Source organism: Panthera onca, chromosome B3 (assembly GCF_046562875.1).
Source record: "Panthera onca isolate mPanOnc1 chromosome B3, mPanOnc1 haplotype 2, whole genome shotgun sequence".
NCBI lineage: Eukaryota > Metazoa > Chordata > Mammalia > Carnivora > Felidae > Panthera > Panthera onca.
In genome coordinates, this window is record NC_138344.1 from 118,152,633 (window position 1) to 118,169,555 (window position 16,923).

General features: G+C 36.2%; 1 protein-coding gene across 1 annotated transcript in view; it reads left to right on the plus strand.

Annotated features, from left to right (window-relative positions):
* DNAL1 (dynein axonemal light chain 1) overlaps positions 1–16,923 on the plus strand; it is a 44,389-nt gene that overhangs the window by 26,642 nt on the left and 824 nt on the right. The window contains exons 5-7 of the mRNA XM_060617362.3: positions 2,008–2,063; positions 11,487–11,613; positions 12,612–12,752. Of these exons, the coding sequence (XP_060473345.1) occupies positions 2,008–2,063; positions 11,487–11,613; positions 12,612–12,752 (324 nt within the window). The remainder of the gene's footprint in view (positions 1–2,007; positions 2,064–11,486; positions 11,614–12,611; positions 12,753–16,923) is intronic.

The following is a 16,923-nucleotide window of genomic DNA, read 5'->3' on the forward strand; positions in this document are numbered from 1 at the left end:
CGTGCACGCACTATCTCTCTCTAAAAATAAGTAAACATTACAAAAATTCCGTTGTTTAAAAAAATAAAATAATTAAATTGAATAAATTAAAACAAAGTTTATATAGCCATATATGTCTGATCTCACACACACACACACACACACACACATTTATTGTGTACGTACATGGATTAAGCATTATGTTGAATATTTTAGACAATTAATCTCATTTAATCTTGATATTCTTACAAGTCAGATATTATATTTCCTCATTTTACGTATAATGAAACTGTGATTCAAAGAAGTTTGGTTGCTTCCCTAGAGAGTTGGGATTGGAACTCAGTTAATTGAATTTTTGTTCTTAACCATTGAATTATGGATGTCATAGAACAGTACAGTCCAATAGAGCTGTCTGCACTGTCCCAATAGAGTTGCCACCAGCCACATACAGCTATTAAGCTCCTGAAATGTGGCTAGTATGATTGAGAAACTGAACTTTAAATTGTATTTAATTTTAATTAATTTAAATTAAATAGCCACACATGGGTAGTAACTACCATATTGGATAACATAGTTATAGAAGGTTAAGTTGTGAAAACTAAATGTATAACTTATGCATAAGTAATCAGCAGTTTTTTAGAACAGAAATGAGGTTTCCTGTGCTTTGCTAGAATCTTTTTTTTTAATTTTCAAAAATAATACATGCACATGGTTTTATGCAAACAGTTCAAAAAAGGGTACAGTGGAAAATAAATTTTCCTCTGAACATAGACTCTCAGTTCCCTAAAGCAACCACTGTTTCTACTTTCTTTTTTTCTTCCAGAAATAGCTTATAGATACATAAATAGAACCAACCTTTTAAAAAATACAAATGAGCATTTTTAAACCAAATCACAACCTAATTTTTTAAAAGATTGAAAGCAAAAGATTTTTAAAATACTAATTCATTTTATTTCACTTTAAAAGAAAATTTATTTTTTGAGAGAGAGAGAGCACATGTGAGCAGGGGAGGGGCAGGGAGAGAGGAGGACAGAGACTCTGAAGCAGGCTGTGTACTGGCAGCCTAAAGCCCAATGCAGGGCTTGAACTCATGAACAGTTGTTTAACCAACTGAGCCACCCAGGCACCCCTGATTTCACTTTTAATCCTTTTTGGAGTGAGGGAGTGAGGTGTGCTATGCATAAATATGTTCCTATTTTCTAGAGTGAGTCTTCATACTATAGTAGATTTGAATTATATATATGCTTCACAAATTTTAAGTTCAGAGCTTCGTGGGTCACCTAGGTGATTCAGTCGGTTGAGTCAGACTCTTGATTTTGGCTCAGGTCATGATTTCACAGTTCATGAGTTCGAGCTCTGCATCAGGCTCTAAGGTGACAGTGTGGAACCTGCTTGGGATTCTCTCTTCCTCTGTCTCTGTTCTTCCCCCACTTGTGCTCTCTCTCTCTCTCTCAAAAATAAATAAACTTAAAAAAAGATGAAGTTAAAATATTCTTTAGTCTTATTTTATCCCTATAATATTTATACTAGCCAGCTATTTATTTATTTATGTTAATTTTTTTAATGTTTATTTATTTTTGAGAGAAAGAGACAGAGTGTGAACAGGGGAGGGGCAGAGAGAGAGGAAGACACAGAATCTGAAGCAGACTCCAGGCTCTGAGCTGTCAGCACAGAGCCCGATGCAGGGTTCGAATTCACCAATCGAGAGATCATGACCTGAGCCGAAGTCGGATGCTCAACCGACTGTACCACCCAGGCGCCCCACTTGCCAGCAATTTAAAACCATGTGTTCCAAATAGCTAACCATTTGTAAATTTAATATTGCCATGATGTGAAATTATAGTGTTTACCTTAGATTATAGGTCAATGTTATTTCCTACTTGATCACCACTTTATTAATACAGCCTTTCTAACTCATTAGATCAGTATATTTATTATATAAAAGTTATTAACACTTTATTTTATTAGATTTACAACAGTTGTAATGTGATTCTCATAAACAAAAATTGTTTTTTTTTTCTACTACAGAAAACTTGAGAATATTGTCTTTAGGAAGAAACAACATAAAGAACTTAAATGGACTGGTAGGTTGTTATTTATTTCTTTAAAAAAAGCATGCACTTTTCCCCTTAATATACAAGTAATATTTGTTCATTGCAGAAGCTTTGCAAAATCAAAAAGCAACTATAAAAAGTACCTATAAGCCACTGACAGTGTAAATATTGTTAACATTTTGATTGATATCTTTCTTGTCTTTTTTCTATTCTTTGATGGGTATGTAGAAAATGAAATCATACTATACATATTGTTTTGCCCTCTTTTTTTACTTAATATGTAAAAATCATTTTTTTCATGTCATTCATTCATTTAACAAAATCATTCAATATATTTCCTGAATGCCTACTTTAAGCCAGGCACTGTTCTAGGCATTAGGGATACAGAAGAATAGGTAATGAAGTCCTTGCTCTCCTAGAACTTTGATTACAGTAGAGGTAGACAGTCTAGAAAATATTTGTATAATGCATATGCAATACATTGTATAATACAGTTGGTGATAAATGCAATGAAGAAAAGCAAGGCATATACAAGAACATAGATTGACAGGAAATGAGGAAAAAAGCTATAGGGCTGACCAAGGGACAGGTACTCTGGACTGAAGTGGGACAAGTGCAAATGTCCTGAAACTGAAGCTGCTCCATATGCTTGAATTAGAGCAGAAGAGTTGAATGAGGGTAGGGAATTGCCCTCAGTGAGCTTGGAAAGGGAGCCAGGAATGAGGCTACATTGGGTCTTACAGGTAATGATAAGATTTTAGATTTTTTTTTCCAAATGGCTTACAAAGCCACTGGAGGTTTTTGATCAGAGGATGTAACTTAAGTTTTTAAAATAATTTTCAACCGTACCCCTTTTTTTATGATAGCATAATATTCTGTTTTACTGATATACCATAATTTTTTAAATCAGTTACTTATTACTCATTATTTATTTCCAGTTTGGAGTTATTATAATCAATGCTATTATGAATCTCCTTTTAGCTATATTATTGCACACATCTATGAATAATTCCTTGGATAAATTCCTTGAAATGGAATTGCTGGGTCAAAAGGTATGAATTTCTTTTAAGGCTTTTGTGGCATATTACCAAGTTACCCTTTGGAAAGTTTTAACAGTTTATATTCCTACCAGTAATGTATGAGGGTTCCCATTTCCCCTTATCAAACTTGGGCATTTAAAAATTTTTAAGTTTTTGACAGGGAATTTTTTGGCCATTTGAATTTCCTTGCAGAGAAGTTGAGATGAAACCATATTGTAAAATTTAGGCAGTTTTGGGAATGACAAAGCTAATGTCTTTTTCTTGTATTTGTTCCCAAACAGATAATAATTTTTTAAAAAGTGTATATTGTTAAATAATTTTATAAACATTCCCAATGTTTTTATGACTCTGGCCTTCTCCCCACTCCCAGCCCCACCCCTAGTAAGCCTAGCTTGTGCTTCCCAAGAACCAGTGGGGTTGAAACTGCAGTGCTTCTCAACAGTAACCTCCCAAACCACACAGGCTGAAATAGCCACCCCCTCATTACAGAGGCAGCTGTAATAGCCAAATAGGAGGCAGTGTTCAGCTGCCTGAAACATGGAACGTTAAATTGAAGGAAAAGGGTCTAATTAAAACTACTTAGGAAAACTGACGGGATACATTGCAAGCCCATTTGTGTATATGATCTGGCCTCTGCCTTCCTTTCAGATGTTATTCCATGTTACTCTTCTTCCTAGTTGGTAATCTCTAGCCACTGGTCTTTCTCCTCCTTGAGCATGCCAAGTCCGTTCCCACCTGAAGGACCTTTCTACTTCCCATTTCTTTTGCCTTAAAAACCCTATTACCTTGGACTTCTACGTTACTGACTCCTTCTTAACCTTCACACTTCAGCTTAGATGTCACTTCCAGCTGCCATATATCTAAAGTAGCCTTGTGGGCAAAAACTCTTACCGCTTATAATTTTTTTCAACTTTCTTATTACTATCTGAAATTCTCATTTATTTGTTTTCTGTCTTTGTCTCTTTCTGTCATGTCACACGCACGCACACACACACACACACACACACACACAAATACACACACACAAATCCTAATGAGTACCTTAGTTTTGTTCATGAACATATACATTAGTGCTTGATATATGTAATAGGCACTCTGTAAATAATATACTGAGTGACTCAATATATTACTAATTACAAAAACTATTAATTCTAAGCGTAATATATGTTAATTATAAAAAAAAAGTCAAGCAATTCATAAATATATGCAATACACTGTGAAAGTCTTTCCTCTTTTTACCTATAGATATCTGTGTGCATGTGTATGTATGTATATATATGTTATATATGTTTGCACTGATAATACACAGGCCATATTTTTTCTGCTTTTTCATTCAGTAGCATATCATAAATATCCTCCCATGTCAAAACATGCAAATTTAATGCATTCTTTTTTATATAACAATGTATTTAACTATTCCTATACTGCTGAGCATTTAGATTATTTTCTTGCAGAAGGTGTGCCTCTTTCTCTTTTTTTGCTGTTACAAATCATGTTGCAATGAACATCTTCACACATATAACCTTCAATAGTTATTTGAATGTTGATAGAGGCTAGATTGCTAAAAATAGAAATGGTGAGGATATTTGTGTGCATTTAAATTTGTGATGGGTGCCTCAAATTGCTCTCACAATGCTAATTCTAGTTTCTACTTCCATCTATTTTATATGGATGAGGATTATTCCCTCCACCCTCAATATCCATTTATCCATATTTTTTAATCCATATTTTTAAATTTCTTTTTTGGGGAGAGAGAGAGAGTGGGGGAGATGGGGAGTGGGAGACAAAGAGAGAAAGAGAGAGAGAATCCCAAGTAGGCTCCATGCTCAGCACAGAGCCCACCGTGGGGCTGGATCCCACAACCCTAGGATCATGACCTGAGCTGAAATCAAGAGTTGGATGCTCAACTGACTAAGTCACTCAGGTGCCCCTTTAATCCATATATGTTTCGATTTTTTTAGTGTGTATTTATTTTTGAGAGAGGGAGAGAATCAGAGTGTGAGTGGGGGAGGGACAGAGAGAGAGAGACGGAGGCACAGAATCCCAAGCAGGCTCCAGGCTTCGAGCTGTCAGCACAGAGCCTGACGCAGGGCTCGAACTCACAAACTGCGAGATCATGACCCGAGCCAAAGTCAGACACTTAACCAACTGAGCCACCCAGGTGCCCCAATCCATATTTTTAATATTTGCCAATATGATAGGCAAAAATGGAGTATTGTGTTGTTTTAATCTGTTTTCTTCAGTTAGTTGTGACCTTGAATGTCCTCCTATATATTTGTTATATGTTTCCTCTTTTGGTAATTGACCAAACATAGTTATTACTCATTTTTCTATCGGCTTTATTTTTTCTTATTGCATTCTAGGCACTATCAATATTCCTAATAATTATCCATTGTTGAGAATATTATTACTATTATTGCTGTTGTTAACATTTATTAGCTATGTAACAGACTCTTTACATGCATTATTTCATTTGAAATTCACAAGTATATAATGTCCTCATTTAAAGATTAAAAAAAATCCTCAGTTCAGAATAAAGACACTCGGGCTCAGGCAGTTATCTAAAGTGCCCAAGTATAGTGAACAGGCGCTTTTAAATATTGTTGCTGAGACCAGAAGTTTGTCAATAGCTATCACAGTCTTCAGTGTGTATTTACTTTGTCCCAACTATTCTATATCTAGGACTTTTTCATCCTCACGTACATGAGCAAAGATGTTGGACCAAGTATGTTCATTGCAACAAAGCTTGTATAAAAAAAGTCAACAATCTTGGGGTATGTCAATTGTAGAATAGCTAAATAAATAAATATAAATAAATAAATAAAATATATCAAGAGGAAAAATGAGGTAGGACTTACCTATACATGCTGGATGGAATAATTTGCAAGGTATGTTGTTAAGTGAAAAAAAAAAGCAAAGTATATAATTGTGTGTGTGTGTATATACACACACACACACACATATATACATGTATACATATGTATATGTATATATATACACATAGAATATTTGTGGTGATAGCTGTTACCTCTGAAGAAAGGAAGGGGGTGTGGGGCGAGAAAGACTTTTCTTTTTATGCTTGTTTGTACTGTTTGGGTTTTTGTTGTTATTGTTGTTATCTTATGTTATTCTTTACTTAAAAAAAATAACCACACTAGTGATTCCCCCCTAATATACAAACAAAATACTTGTTTACCCATGTTTATAACAGCATTATTCACAATAGCCAAAAGATTGTAGCAATCCAAGTGCCCATCTATGGATGAACAGATAAATAAACAAAAAAGATGATGGAAGAGATGGAAGACTTAGCCAACATAGTCAAATCTAGGCAATCTGATTTCAGATTTCACACTGTAATTTAATGCAATAGCTTTCAGAATTTATTTTCCTTTAAAGATTTTATTTTTAAATAATCTCTACACCCACCATGGGGCTCGAACTCACAACCCTGAGATCAAGAGTCACACACTCCACTGGCTGAGCCAGCCAGGTGCCCCAGTTTTCAGAATTATTAAATGTATTTTCTCTTTGTCACTTGTCTTTTTACTTTATTCATAGTTGCCAAATGGGGTTTTAATGTTTGTTTATTTTTGAGAGAGAGAGATAAACAGAGTACAAGCAGGAGAGGGGCAGAGAGAGAGGGAGACACAGAATCCGAAGCAGGCTCCAGGCTCTGAGCTATCAGCACAGAGCCTGATGCAGGGCTTGAACTCACAAACTGCGAGATCTTGACCTCACAAACCGGAAGATCTTGACCTGAACTGAAGTTGGAAGCTTAACCAACTGAGCCACCCAGGTGCCCCCAAATGGAGTTTTAAAATTTGTCAAATTTATTTGTAAAACCTTTATGACTTCTATGTTTTGTATCTTTCATAGAAGATCTTCACTTCTAGATTATAAAAATAGTCATCTTCTAATACTTCTATAGTTTTTTTACATGTAAATTTTTAAGCTTGTTATCTTTAGTCCATCTGGAGTTTATTTTTATATGTTGCATGAGGCAGGTATCAAACCTTATTTTTTTCCTTCAAATGGTTAGCCATATATTGAAAAATCTTTTCCCACTGTAAACGCCACCTACTAAACTCTGTGTATGCATGGGTGGGTTCCTGGATGGTCAAGTTTTTATTTGTTATTTTACCTGTATATTCCATCTCCAATATAATGCCACTTTAATTTTCTTTAGCTCTATAATATGTTTTGATATCTATTTAGATAAGTCCTCTTTTCTTATTCAAAATGTTTGTTGGCTTTTCTTGGACATTTACTCTTCAAAAGAAACTTGAAAATCAGTTTATCAAGTTCATAAAAATAAATTTCCACTGGAAGTCTTATAATTCCACTGAATTTATAGATTGATTTGGAGAAAATTGAGGTCTTTATAATAATGAGTTTTCCCTTACAGGCAGATTTATTCAGATTTTTTATGTCTAAACTTTAAGTAGAATTTTATAGTTTCAATTCCTGTAAGGCCTGTACACTTCTTATAAAAATGTATTCCTAAGTAATTTATAGTTTTTGTTGCTATGATGAATGAAATAATTTCTCTCTAATGACTTCCTGTTTATAATATAAAATCTATTTGTTTTTGTATACTTAGAATCAGCTGCCTACAAACATTTCTTAACTGTTTGTGAATCAGATCTTCCTAAAGACTTTCAGCAACATTATGATATCTGAATTCATTACTTTATACAAAAGGCAAACAATAACAATAATCATCATTTTATGTGGTCCAAAATGGAGGTTTTACAGCACTCCCTTAAACCTTTCCCACTCCTATAACCTCCAATGTAATATTATTTACAGAACAGACACTTTTTTATTTTTTTTGTTTTCAATATTCATAATGGTTTGTTGACCTCAAAGAATCATAAACTTTAATAGCTGAAAGGGATCTTAGAGAACTTCTTGTCTAGCCTTCTCATTTTTGTTCCTTTATTTTTTATTGTGGTAAAATACACATAACATAAAATTTACCATGGTAACCATTTTTAAGTACAGTTCCGTGGTATTAAGTATATTGTATCATTGTACAACCATCACTGCTGTCCATCTCCACAACTCTCTTCAGCTGGTAAAACTGCACCTCTGTACCCATTGAACAATAACTTCTTTGTCCCATCCCCTCAGCTCTAGCACCACCATTCTACTTTTTGTCTCTCTGAATGTGATTACCATAAGTACCTCATGAAAATGGAGTCATATGGCATTTGTCTTCATGTGACTGACTTATTTCACTTAGCATAATGTCCTCAAGGTTCATTCATGTTGTAACATTTATCAGAACGTCTTTCTTTTCTCAGGATGAATGATATTCTATTGAATGTATATACCATGTCTTGTTTATCTCTTCCTCCATCAGTGATCACTTTGGTTGTTTCCACCTTTTGGCAATTGTAAATAATGCTGCTGTGAACATGGGTGTTCAAATCTCTCTTCAAAACTCTGCTTCCAATCCTTTTGGGTATATGCCCAGAAGTGGGATTGCTAGATCATATATTTTTAATTTTTGAAGGAACCACCAATTTTCTGTAGCAGCTATACCATTTTACATCCCATCCCCACCACTAATGCACAAGGGTTCCAATTTTTTCATATCCTTGCCAACGCTTGTTATTTTTTGTTTGCTTGATAGTAGCCATCCTAATGAGTGTGAGATGGTATCTCAATATGCCAACCTCCTCCTTTTACAGAGTAAAAAACTAGGAGGAGGAGTGATTTGTTCATATGTAGAAGCAGACCAGTTTGCTAAATGTCTGTTTACTCAATGTTCAGTTCTCCAAAGGGCCAATTTATTATTTATTGAATGACAGATTTCACTGAACTGATTTACACAAACTTAGCCAGGTTTTACTGATTGATAGTCACCATATTGCTTCACCAAAATCTTATCTTTATTACCTTCTTAGAAATATATAAAAGATTGTGTTGCTTGGAATGGTTTCAACACCTTTGAATTTTTTCTTTAAGGTTTTAGTTAGTGTTAATTTTACTGCAGCTGTTTCATCCCAGCTTTGGATTTGTTGGTCCATCTTGGTAGAATCAGTTTCTTTTTTTTTTTTTTTTTAGTTTATTTATTTATTTTTAGAGAGAGAGAGAGCATGCAAGTGGGAGAAGAGCAGAGAGAGAGAGAGAGAGAGAGAGAGAGAGAGAGAGAATCCCAAGCAGGCTCTGCACTGTCAGTGCAGAGCCCGAGTGGGACTTGAACTCACGAACTGTGAGATTATGCCCTCAGCCGAAATTGGACACTTAACCGACTGAGCCACCCAGGTGCCCCTCATATTTTAGACACTAATCACTTCTCAAGTGATTAGAACACATAAAAATAGTAATCTAATTAAAGTGGTTAGGGAATCCTTACATTTAGGGAAGTACAAAAGACCGTGGAAGAGATTGAAATGTATTGAAAGAACTACGCTCTGGACATCCAAAATGTGTACATTTGTAAGTTAGTATACATAAGAAATTCTCATTCCGCAAAGTCATATTGCCAAGTGAAGAAAGTCCCCAAATGCACTGCAATTTGGCAATGGCAAAACAGCTACATCCAAATGGCTAAAAATGAAACTAAAACTAAATTGGTACTCAGGTGAATGAATAAAACATCACAGACATCTTCAAAAGTTATCCTATCTAAAGGAATTTCTATCCTGTTTTATCTTATCCTAGCCTATCTAAAACAAATTGCTATAATTTGTAAGTAGTTAAACAGTTTTTCAGTAAATCAGTGAAAGAGTAAATTCAGCAAATTGGCTATTTGGAGAATTGGTGAAATTGACCAAGAGCCCCATATATACATGTAAAACAACACTAAGCGGCAGACCCAGAATTGAGTCTAAATCTTCTAATCCATGTTTAATCAGTATTTTCCCTGCTACCTCACACTTTCTAAATTTGACACATGAAATGGATGGGGATGCAGTGAGATGAAAATGTATGTAATAAAGTTTAAATTATCTGATGCCTGATTCCCCTCTTCTGAAAGCTATATAGGACATATTAATTAGATCCTTTGGGAGAAGATATCAGAACAGTAGATGAGAGGGTTTGATAAAATCACTAAGTTCTGATATATGAGTGCTAGAATGGACTGATATAAAAGGTTTTTTTTTTTTTTTTTTACTTTGAAATTGTTTCTTTTATTCAGAAAGTTGAAACTATGATGAATTGTGGGAGTTGGAATGACACACAGACTAATTCAGGCCACTCCCTTCTCAGCTTCCCCTGGTTCCACCAGTATGGAAAATGTATTAAGGTTCTTTGTCCCGGTACACTTATTCTCTCTATGGTCTTTGAAAGGACAGTTACCAGCACATAGACCTAGGCCCCACATTCTAGATGTTACCATGTGGATATAGGTAAATTCTTTAGACTAAGAGGGGATAGAGCATCTAATTGATCCTGCCTAGCATTCTTTTGTTTTTTAAAAAAAGAAATAATCATTTCATTATGTCTTATGTCTAAAAAAGAAGGAAGAATCTTTGTACCACCATTGATCATATCCAGCATTTAAGAGCCAATATGATACAATCTTTGTACTGTAATGGAAAAACTATGGGTGTTTTTTTTTTTCATGTTTATTTCTGAGAGAGAGAGCTTGCTAATGCAAGCGGGAGTGGAGGAGGGGCAGATAGAGGGGGGAGAGAGTCCCAGGTAGTCTCCATGCTGTCACTGTCAGCCCGACTTTGGGGCTCAGTTTCATGAACCCTGAGATCATGACCTGAGCCGAAATTAAGAGTCAGATGCTTAACTGACTAAGTCACCCAGGCACCTCAAGACTATGAGTTTTAAACTGAGTTTTATACATCAAAAAAATAAGAGGACTTGATAGATAGCAGATGGATAGAGGGACAGATATGTGATAGGAAAAGGATAGGAAAATGTTAATGGTAGAATCTAGGTAGAACATATATAGATAGTCATTGTAATACTCTTTCAACTTGTTATGTTTGAAAGTTTCCATAATAAATATTGAAACAAAACCCCTGAAATTTAGACTTAGCTCTATTACTTGATAGCATTGTGATCTTAGAAAATGCCTTTAATCTCTCTATAATAGAAATCAAATTACCTGCTTTACCTATCTTTAATGTTATAAGGATCAAACCATATAATGTATAGGGACATAATTTGAAATCTATGCCATTCAATAAAAGTGATAAAATAGTGCTATTGTTTCCCCTTTTGGTAATTTCAGTAGCTATTTTAGTTCAGATCAGTTTGAAGAGAGGAAGAAAATGTTCTATTTGCCTTTCTTTATGAGAAAAAACTCCCACGCAACCTGCAGCTCTCCTGCCCGTAAACAGGTGGGTTTCGGTTCTCTCAAAGGCCATTGTTTTTATAAGGAAAGGGGACAGAAGGAAAAGTTTAAAAATAAGCTTATAAACCAAATTGCTTTGTTTTTCAGGAAGCAGTAGGGGACACATTAGAAGAACTGTGGATCTCCTACAATTTTATTGAGAAGTTGAAAGGGATCCATGTAATGAAGAAATTAAAGATTCTCTACATGTCTAATAACCTGGTGAAAGACTGGGGTAAGCCGAAGCTGACTCTTTGTTAACCTTCTACCTCCTATTGTAGAAAATAAACAGAATGAAATGCAAAATGGGGACATTTCTTTCTAAGCACACAGGGAAATAGCTATAGGAGTTCCTATATTTATGCTAAATGCTTGAAATTTACATTTAAATATTTATTTAGAGTGATTATAACTGAATAGATCCTGGTCTTATTATTCGTCATGAAAAAAATTTAAATTATTGTCCAAAGGCTGAAAGGAATCAGGTTTAATTTAATAATCTTGGGTGGAAGGTGTATTTGCCATTTATATTACTTTGCTTTTTTATAATATATTATTCATTCAGCATTTACTAAAGTCCTATTAAGTGTTATGAACTATGCCAGGCTTTTAACATACATAATTGAATAAGATACTGTCTCTGTTTTCAAGGAATTCACAACTTAGTGGAAAAGAGTAGTTTATAAGCTAATAACTATAGAACTTTGTAATGAGTTCTTCACTACAGGTGTGAATTCATTAGGAATTCAAAGATTAGGGGTGTCTGGCTGGTTCAGTCAGTAGAGCATGTGATCCTTGATCTCAGGCTCATGAGTTCAAGCCCCATGTTGGGTGTGGAGCCTATTTAATTAAAAAAAAAAATTCACAGATGAGGGAATGGGTAGAGACAACAGCAGTTTGGCTTAACCCATACTGTACGACACAGAGAAGCCCTATCACTGGAGAGTTTGTTCTTTGTGATTCTGAATCTCATTTCCTTTTCTTATCCCACCTGTAGCCTAGCATAAAGGTTGAGGAAGTATGTCTTCTTTTTCCCTCCCTTTCCATATTGTCTTCAGAGAAAGACTTCATATGGGATAGCTTGCCTTATTACTTCTTTCAAAATCTTAAATAAATTGTTCTGAATAGTCACAAACTGAGGGCTACTGGTACTGGAGTTCAACCCCTCAATCCCAAAAATCATAACAGGAAAACTTGCCATTTTCATATGGAATGTATTCTTTGTACTTATAGCTGAATTTGTGAAGCTGGCCGAACTGCCGTGCCTGGAAGACCTGGTGTTTGTAGGCAATCCCTTGGAAGAGAAACATTCTGCGGAGGGGAACTGGATTGAAGAAGCAACCAAGAGAGTTCCCAAACTGAAAAAGCTGGATGGTGAGTGACCCTGAGCCAGCTTGGGGCAATGATTTCTAAGCATAAGAATTGAATTTGTGACATGGAATTATGAAAAGGAGCACAACTGAAAAAAAGATAGGTTGTCTCTCATCTCCAAAGCCATTTCATTCCATAGGAAATTTTATAGTCTGAGTTTGGGCCAGGGTGAGATGAAAAACTCCTGGGATATTTAGACTGGTGTAAGATCATCCCTAGACCAAAAACTTTTAAGAAAGCCAGGCTTTTCTCAAGTCACAAGGGTATTATTTTGCAGAATAATTAGACATAAATGGTAAGCAGTTGCTTTTTCACAGCTGCATCAAAATTGTCATTTTCTCTCTATACCCTCTCCCCACACCTAATTTTAGTTAACCAATATTTAAGATAGGTGTCAATGTCAGTAGATATCCCTGACTAGGTTCAAGTTCCAATTCTACCACTTAGTAGCCTTTTGTCATTGTGCTAGTTAATGAATGTCACCAAACCTTGTTCTTTTGTATCTAAAAACTAGAAATGATAATAGTCCCAGACTTCTCGGGATCTTACCTCCTCCTAGTGGTGCTATCAGGAAGCCAGACTAGGATCCCAAATGTTCCAGTACCTACAGATTTCTCTCTTTTCTGCCAACCCAGAGAAATAACCTTTCTAATCTGAGGAGAATCCCTATCCCCCTCCTTCTTTTCCACATCATTCTGCATCTGCTCACAAATTGTCTTCTCAGTGATCTTCTTAGGCTTTTCAAAGACAAAGGCAGTAAGTCTGATGGTCTTTTTCTGCTTTCCACATTGCCCCTGAAGCAGTGATCCATAGAGCTGACTAGGCTACCTGACTGAAGAAGGGAAAGGAAAATATTTAGAAGAAACAAATAAGTAATATCCAGCTACATGATCATTATCATTGTCATCATCACTTACCACACACATATTTGCTCTACTTTCTTCATCACCATACTCATACTGATATTCACATCCAAAACAAAAGGCTTAGTTGTCTGAGGTTTAGGCTTCCTTGTCCCTCAAACCTTCTCTTCTCTCTTCACCACCCCTGCTGCTTGTCATTCTATCCTTCCTATTCTTTGTCTCTCCATTTCTCTCTTACCAACTCTTTCAAAGCCTCAGTACACAATTCTTTTATCCACCCCAGCTTACTGCAGTGGTTGTTCTCAAATGGGACTGCACCCCTATGGAGGGATGGTTTAGAATCTCTGGGGAGAGGGGAGCCTGGGTGGCTCAGTCGGTTAAGCGTCTGGCTTTGGCTCAGGTCATGATCTCACGGTCTGTGAGTTCAAGCCCGGTGTCGGACTCTGTGCTGACAGCTCAGAGCCTGGAGCCTGTTTTGGATTCTGTGTCTCCCCCTCTCTCTGCCCCTCCCCAACTCGTGCTCTGTCTCTCTTGCTCTCAAAAATAAATAAAACATAAAAAAAAGAAATTAGAATCTCTAGGAAGAAAGTGAAGAGGTCTCTGTAGTTTGAACAAGTTTCATAGGTGATTCCAATTGCCTCCCTAAGTATGTGCTCACCTGTCCTCCAGTTGAGAATTATTGATGTAAAAAGCTCTTAACTATCTACTTTCCTACACCAAAAAATAGCTTGCTTGAAGTATAATTGACACACAATTAATTGCACATATTTAAAGTGATAAATATTTGTTATGTTTTGATATACATAGACACCTCTGAAACCATCACCACAATTAAGATAGTGAACATATGATGGTGACTGTAGTTAACAATACTGTCTTAATAGCAACTTGAAAGTTGCTAAGAGAGTAGATCTTAAAAGTTCTCACCACACACACACACACACACACACACACACACACACACACACAAGTAAATATGTGAAGTGATCGATGTATTAATTAACATTGTGGTAATCATTTCATAATATATATGTATATCAAATCATCATGTTTATACCTTAAACTTACACAATGCTATCTCAGTCATATCTCAGTAAAGCTGGGGAGAAAAAGATAATGAACATATGCATCACCCCAAAAAGTATCCTTGTGCCTCTTTGTAATCCTTCCCTCCTGCTCCTTGCCATCATCCCTCCCAAGGTAATTAGTGGTTGCTTTCTGTCTCTATAGATTAGTTTGAATTTTCTAGAGTTTTGTATTAATGGAATCATGCAGAATGTTCTTTTTTTTTTTTTTTCCTGGATGCATATTTAGGGGTAAAATGACAGCAGATTATCTCTTATGGAGAGGTATAGGAATAATTGGGAAGAGGCAAACAGGTTTCTAAAATACTGGTAATGCTCTCTTTTCTAAATTGGTAGTAGGTATAGAATCATTGGCTTTGTTACTCTTAAATTATTTACACTGTATTTGTATGAATGAATATTTCACAATTAAAAAATAAAATAGAAAAAAGTGGGTAGGAACATTAGAGTCTTGGACTTCAGCTTTTCTATGTTCACTTTTGGTTCGATTGTAGAACCATTTGAAGTCATTTGTCTTACTTCTTTCAGCATTGCACACAGGAAGTAAAACCCTTCCCTTAAACATGGAATATAACCCCTTACGTAGACCCTGAATAGACCAAGCCATATTATAGCCTTTTGGACCAAGCATTGACCTCAGACCAATCTGAACAGCCCCAAAAGAACCATCTTGCTAGTGAGGATACCAGGACAGAGGTGGCTACAGCTGCTAACTTGCCTACTTTTGCTTCTTTTCTGTCGCTTATAAGCAAAACTGGGGAATCTTAAAAAGCTAAAATGGGGGTGCCAGGGTGGCTCAGTTGGTGAAGCATCCGACTCCTGGTCTCAGCTCAGGTCTTAATCTCAGGGTCGTGAGTGCAGGTCCTGCATTAGGCTTTGTGGCTGGGCATGAAGCCTACTTAAAAAAAAAAAAAAAAAAAAAAAAAAAAAAAAACTAACATGAAAAAGCCGATACCAAATATTGGTGGGATGTGGAGCAACTAGAACTCTCAGACCCTGCCAGGTAGTAATGTAACTTGGTATGACCACTTTGGAAAACTGGCATTATCTGTAAAAGGTCTACATACATATCCATTATGACCCAGCACTTTTTCTCCTAGCTACAGACCCCAAATAAAAGGATATATCTGTTAACCCAAAGATATGTATGAGAATGTTCATAGCAGCGCTATTTTAATAGCTATAAATTGGAAACAACTCAAATGCCCATCAACAATAGAATAAGTTATGACATATTCATACAATGTAATATTAAACAGCAATGAGAATGAATGGACTACAAATTTCACACAATATAGATGAGTCTCGCAAACATAATGTTGAGCAAAAGAAGCCAGACACAGAGTGCATGTTACACCATCCCATTCATATCAATTTCAAAAACAGGCAAATACCCTATGATGTTAGACATTAGGATAGAATATACCTTTTGTGGGGGATAGTGCCTGGAAGGGGGCTTGAGGAAGTTTTGGGAGGGGTTTCTAATAATGTTCTCTACCTAATCTGGGTGCTGGTTACCAGATGTGTTCATTTTGTACATATTTATCCATCTGTACACTTACATAATCTGTGTACTTTGTATGTTATGCACTCTCCCCCTGTGAAAAGATGCTGTGCAGAGTACAGAGAGGTGAAACTCTAGTCACTACTGTAAAGAACATAAATGTTCATTTCGCAAGGATCACAGAGGAAGAGGCACTGGAGTTGGTTCTTTTTTAAAAAAAATTTTTTTAACATTTATTTATTGTTGAGACACAGAGAGACAGAGTGCGAGCAGGGGAGGGGCAGAGAGAGGGAGACACAGAATCCAAAACAGGCTTCGGGCTCTGAACTGTCAGCACAGTGCCCTACGTGGGGCTCGAACCCACAAACCGTGTGATCATCGTCTGAGCTGAAGTTGGACACTTAGGCAACTGAGCCACCCAGGTGCCCCTGGAGTTGGTTTTTAATTAAGGGTGGGATTTAGATGGAAGGAGAGTTGGTAGGGGGCATTCCAAAATGGAGGAACCCTTGACCAAGGATCCAGAGATAAGAGTGTGCAAGATGAGTTTGGTAGACCATGAACTGATCAGTTTAGCTGGTGCAGAAGGTGACTGGCTGAAGAGTTAAGACTGAACATGGGACTGGAGTCAAATTGTGGGCAGGCTTCAAATGCCAGTGCTCAGAAATGTGTGGCTCTTGGCCCAATGATAGCCTGCAGATGTGTTTTGTTTTCTGTGCTTTGGT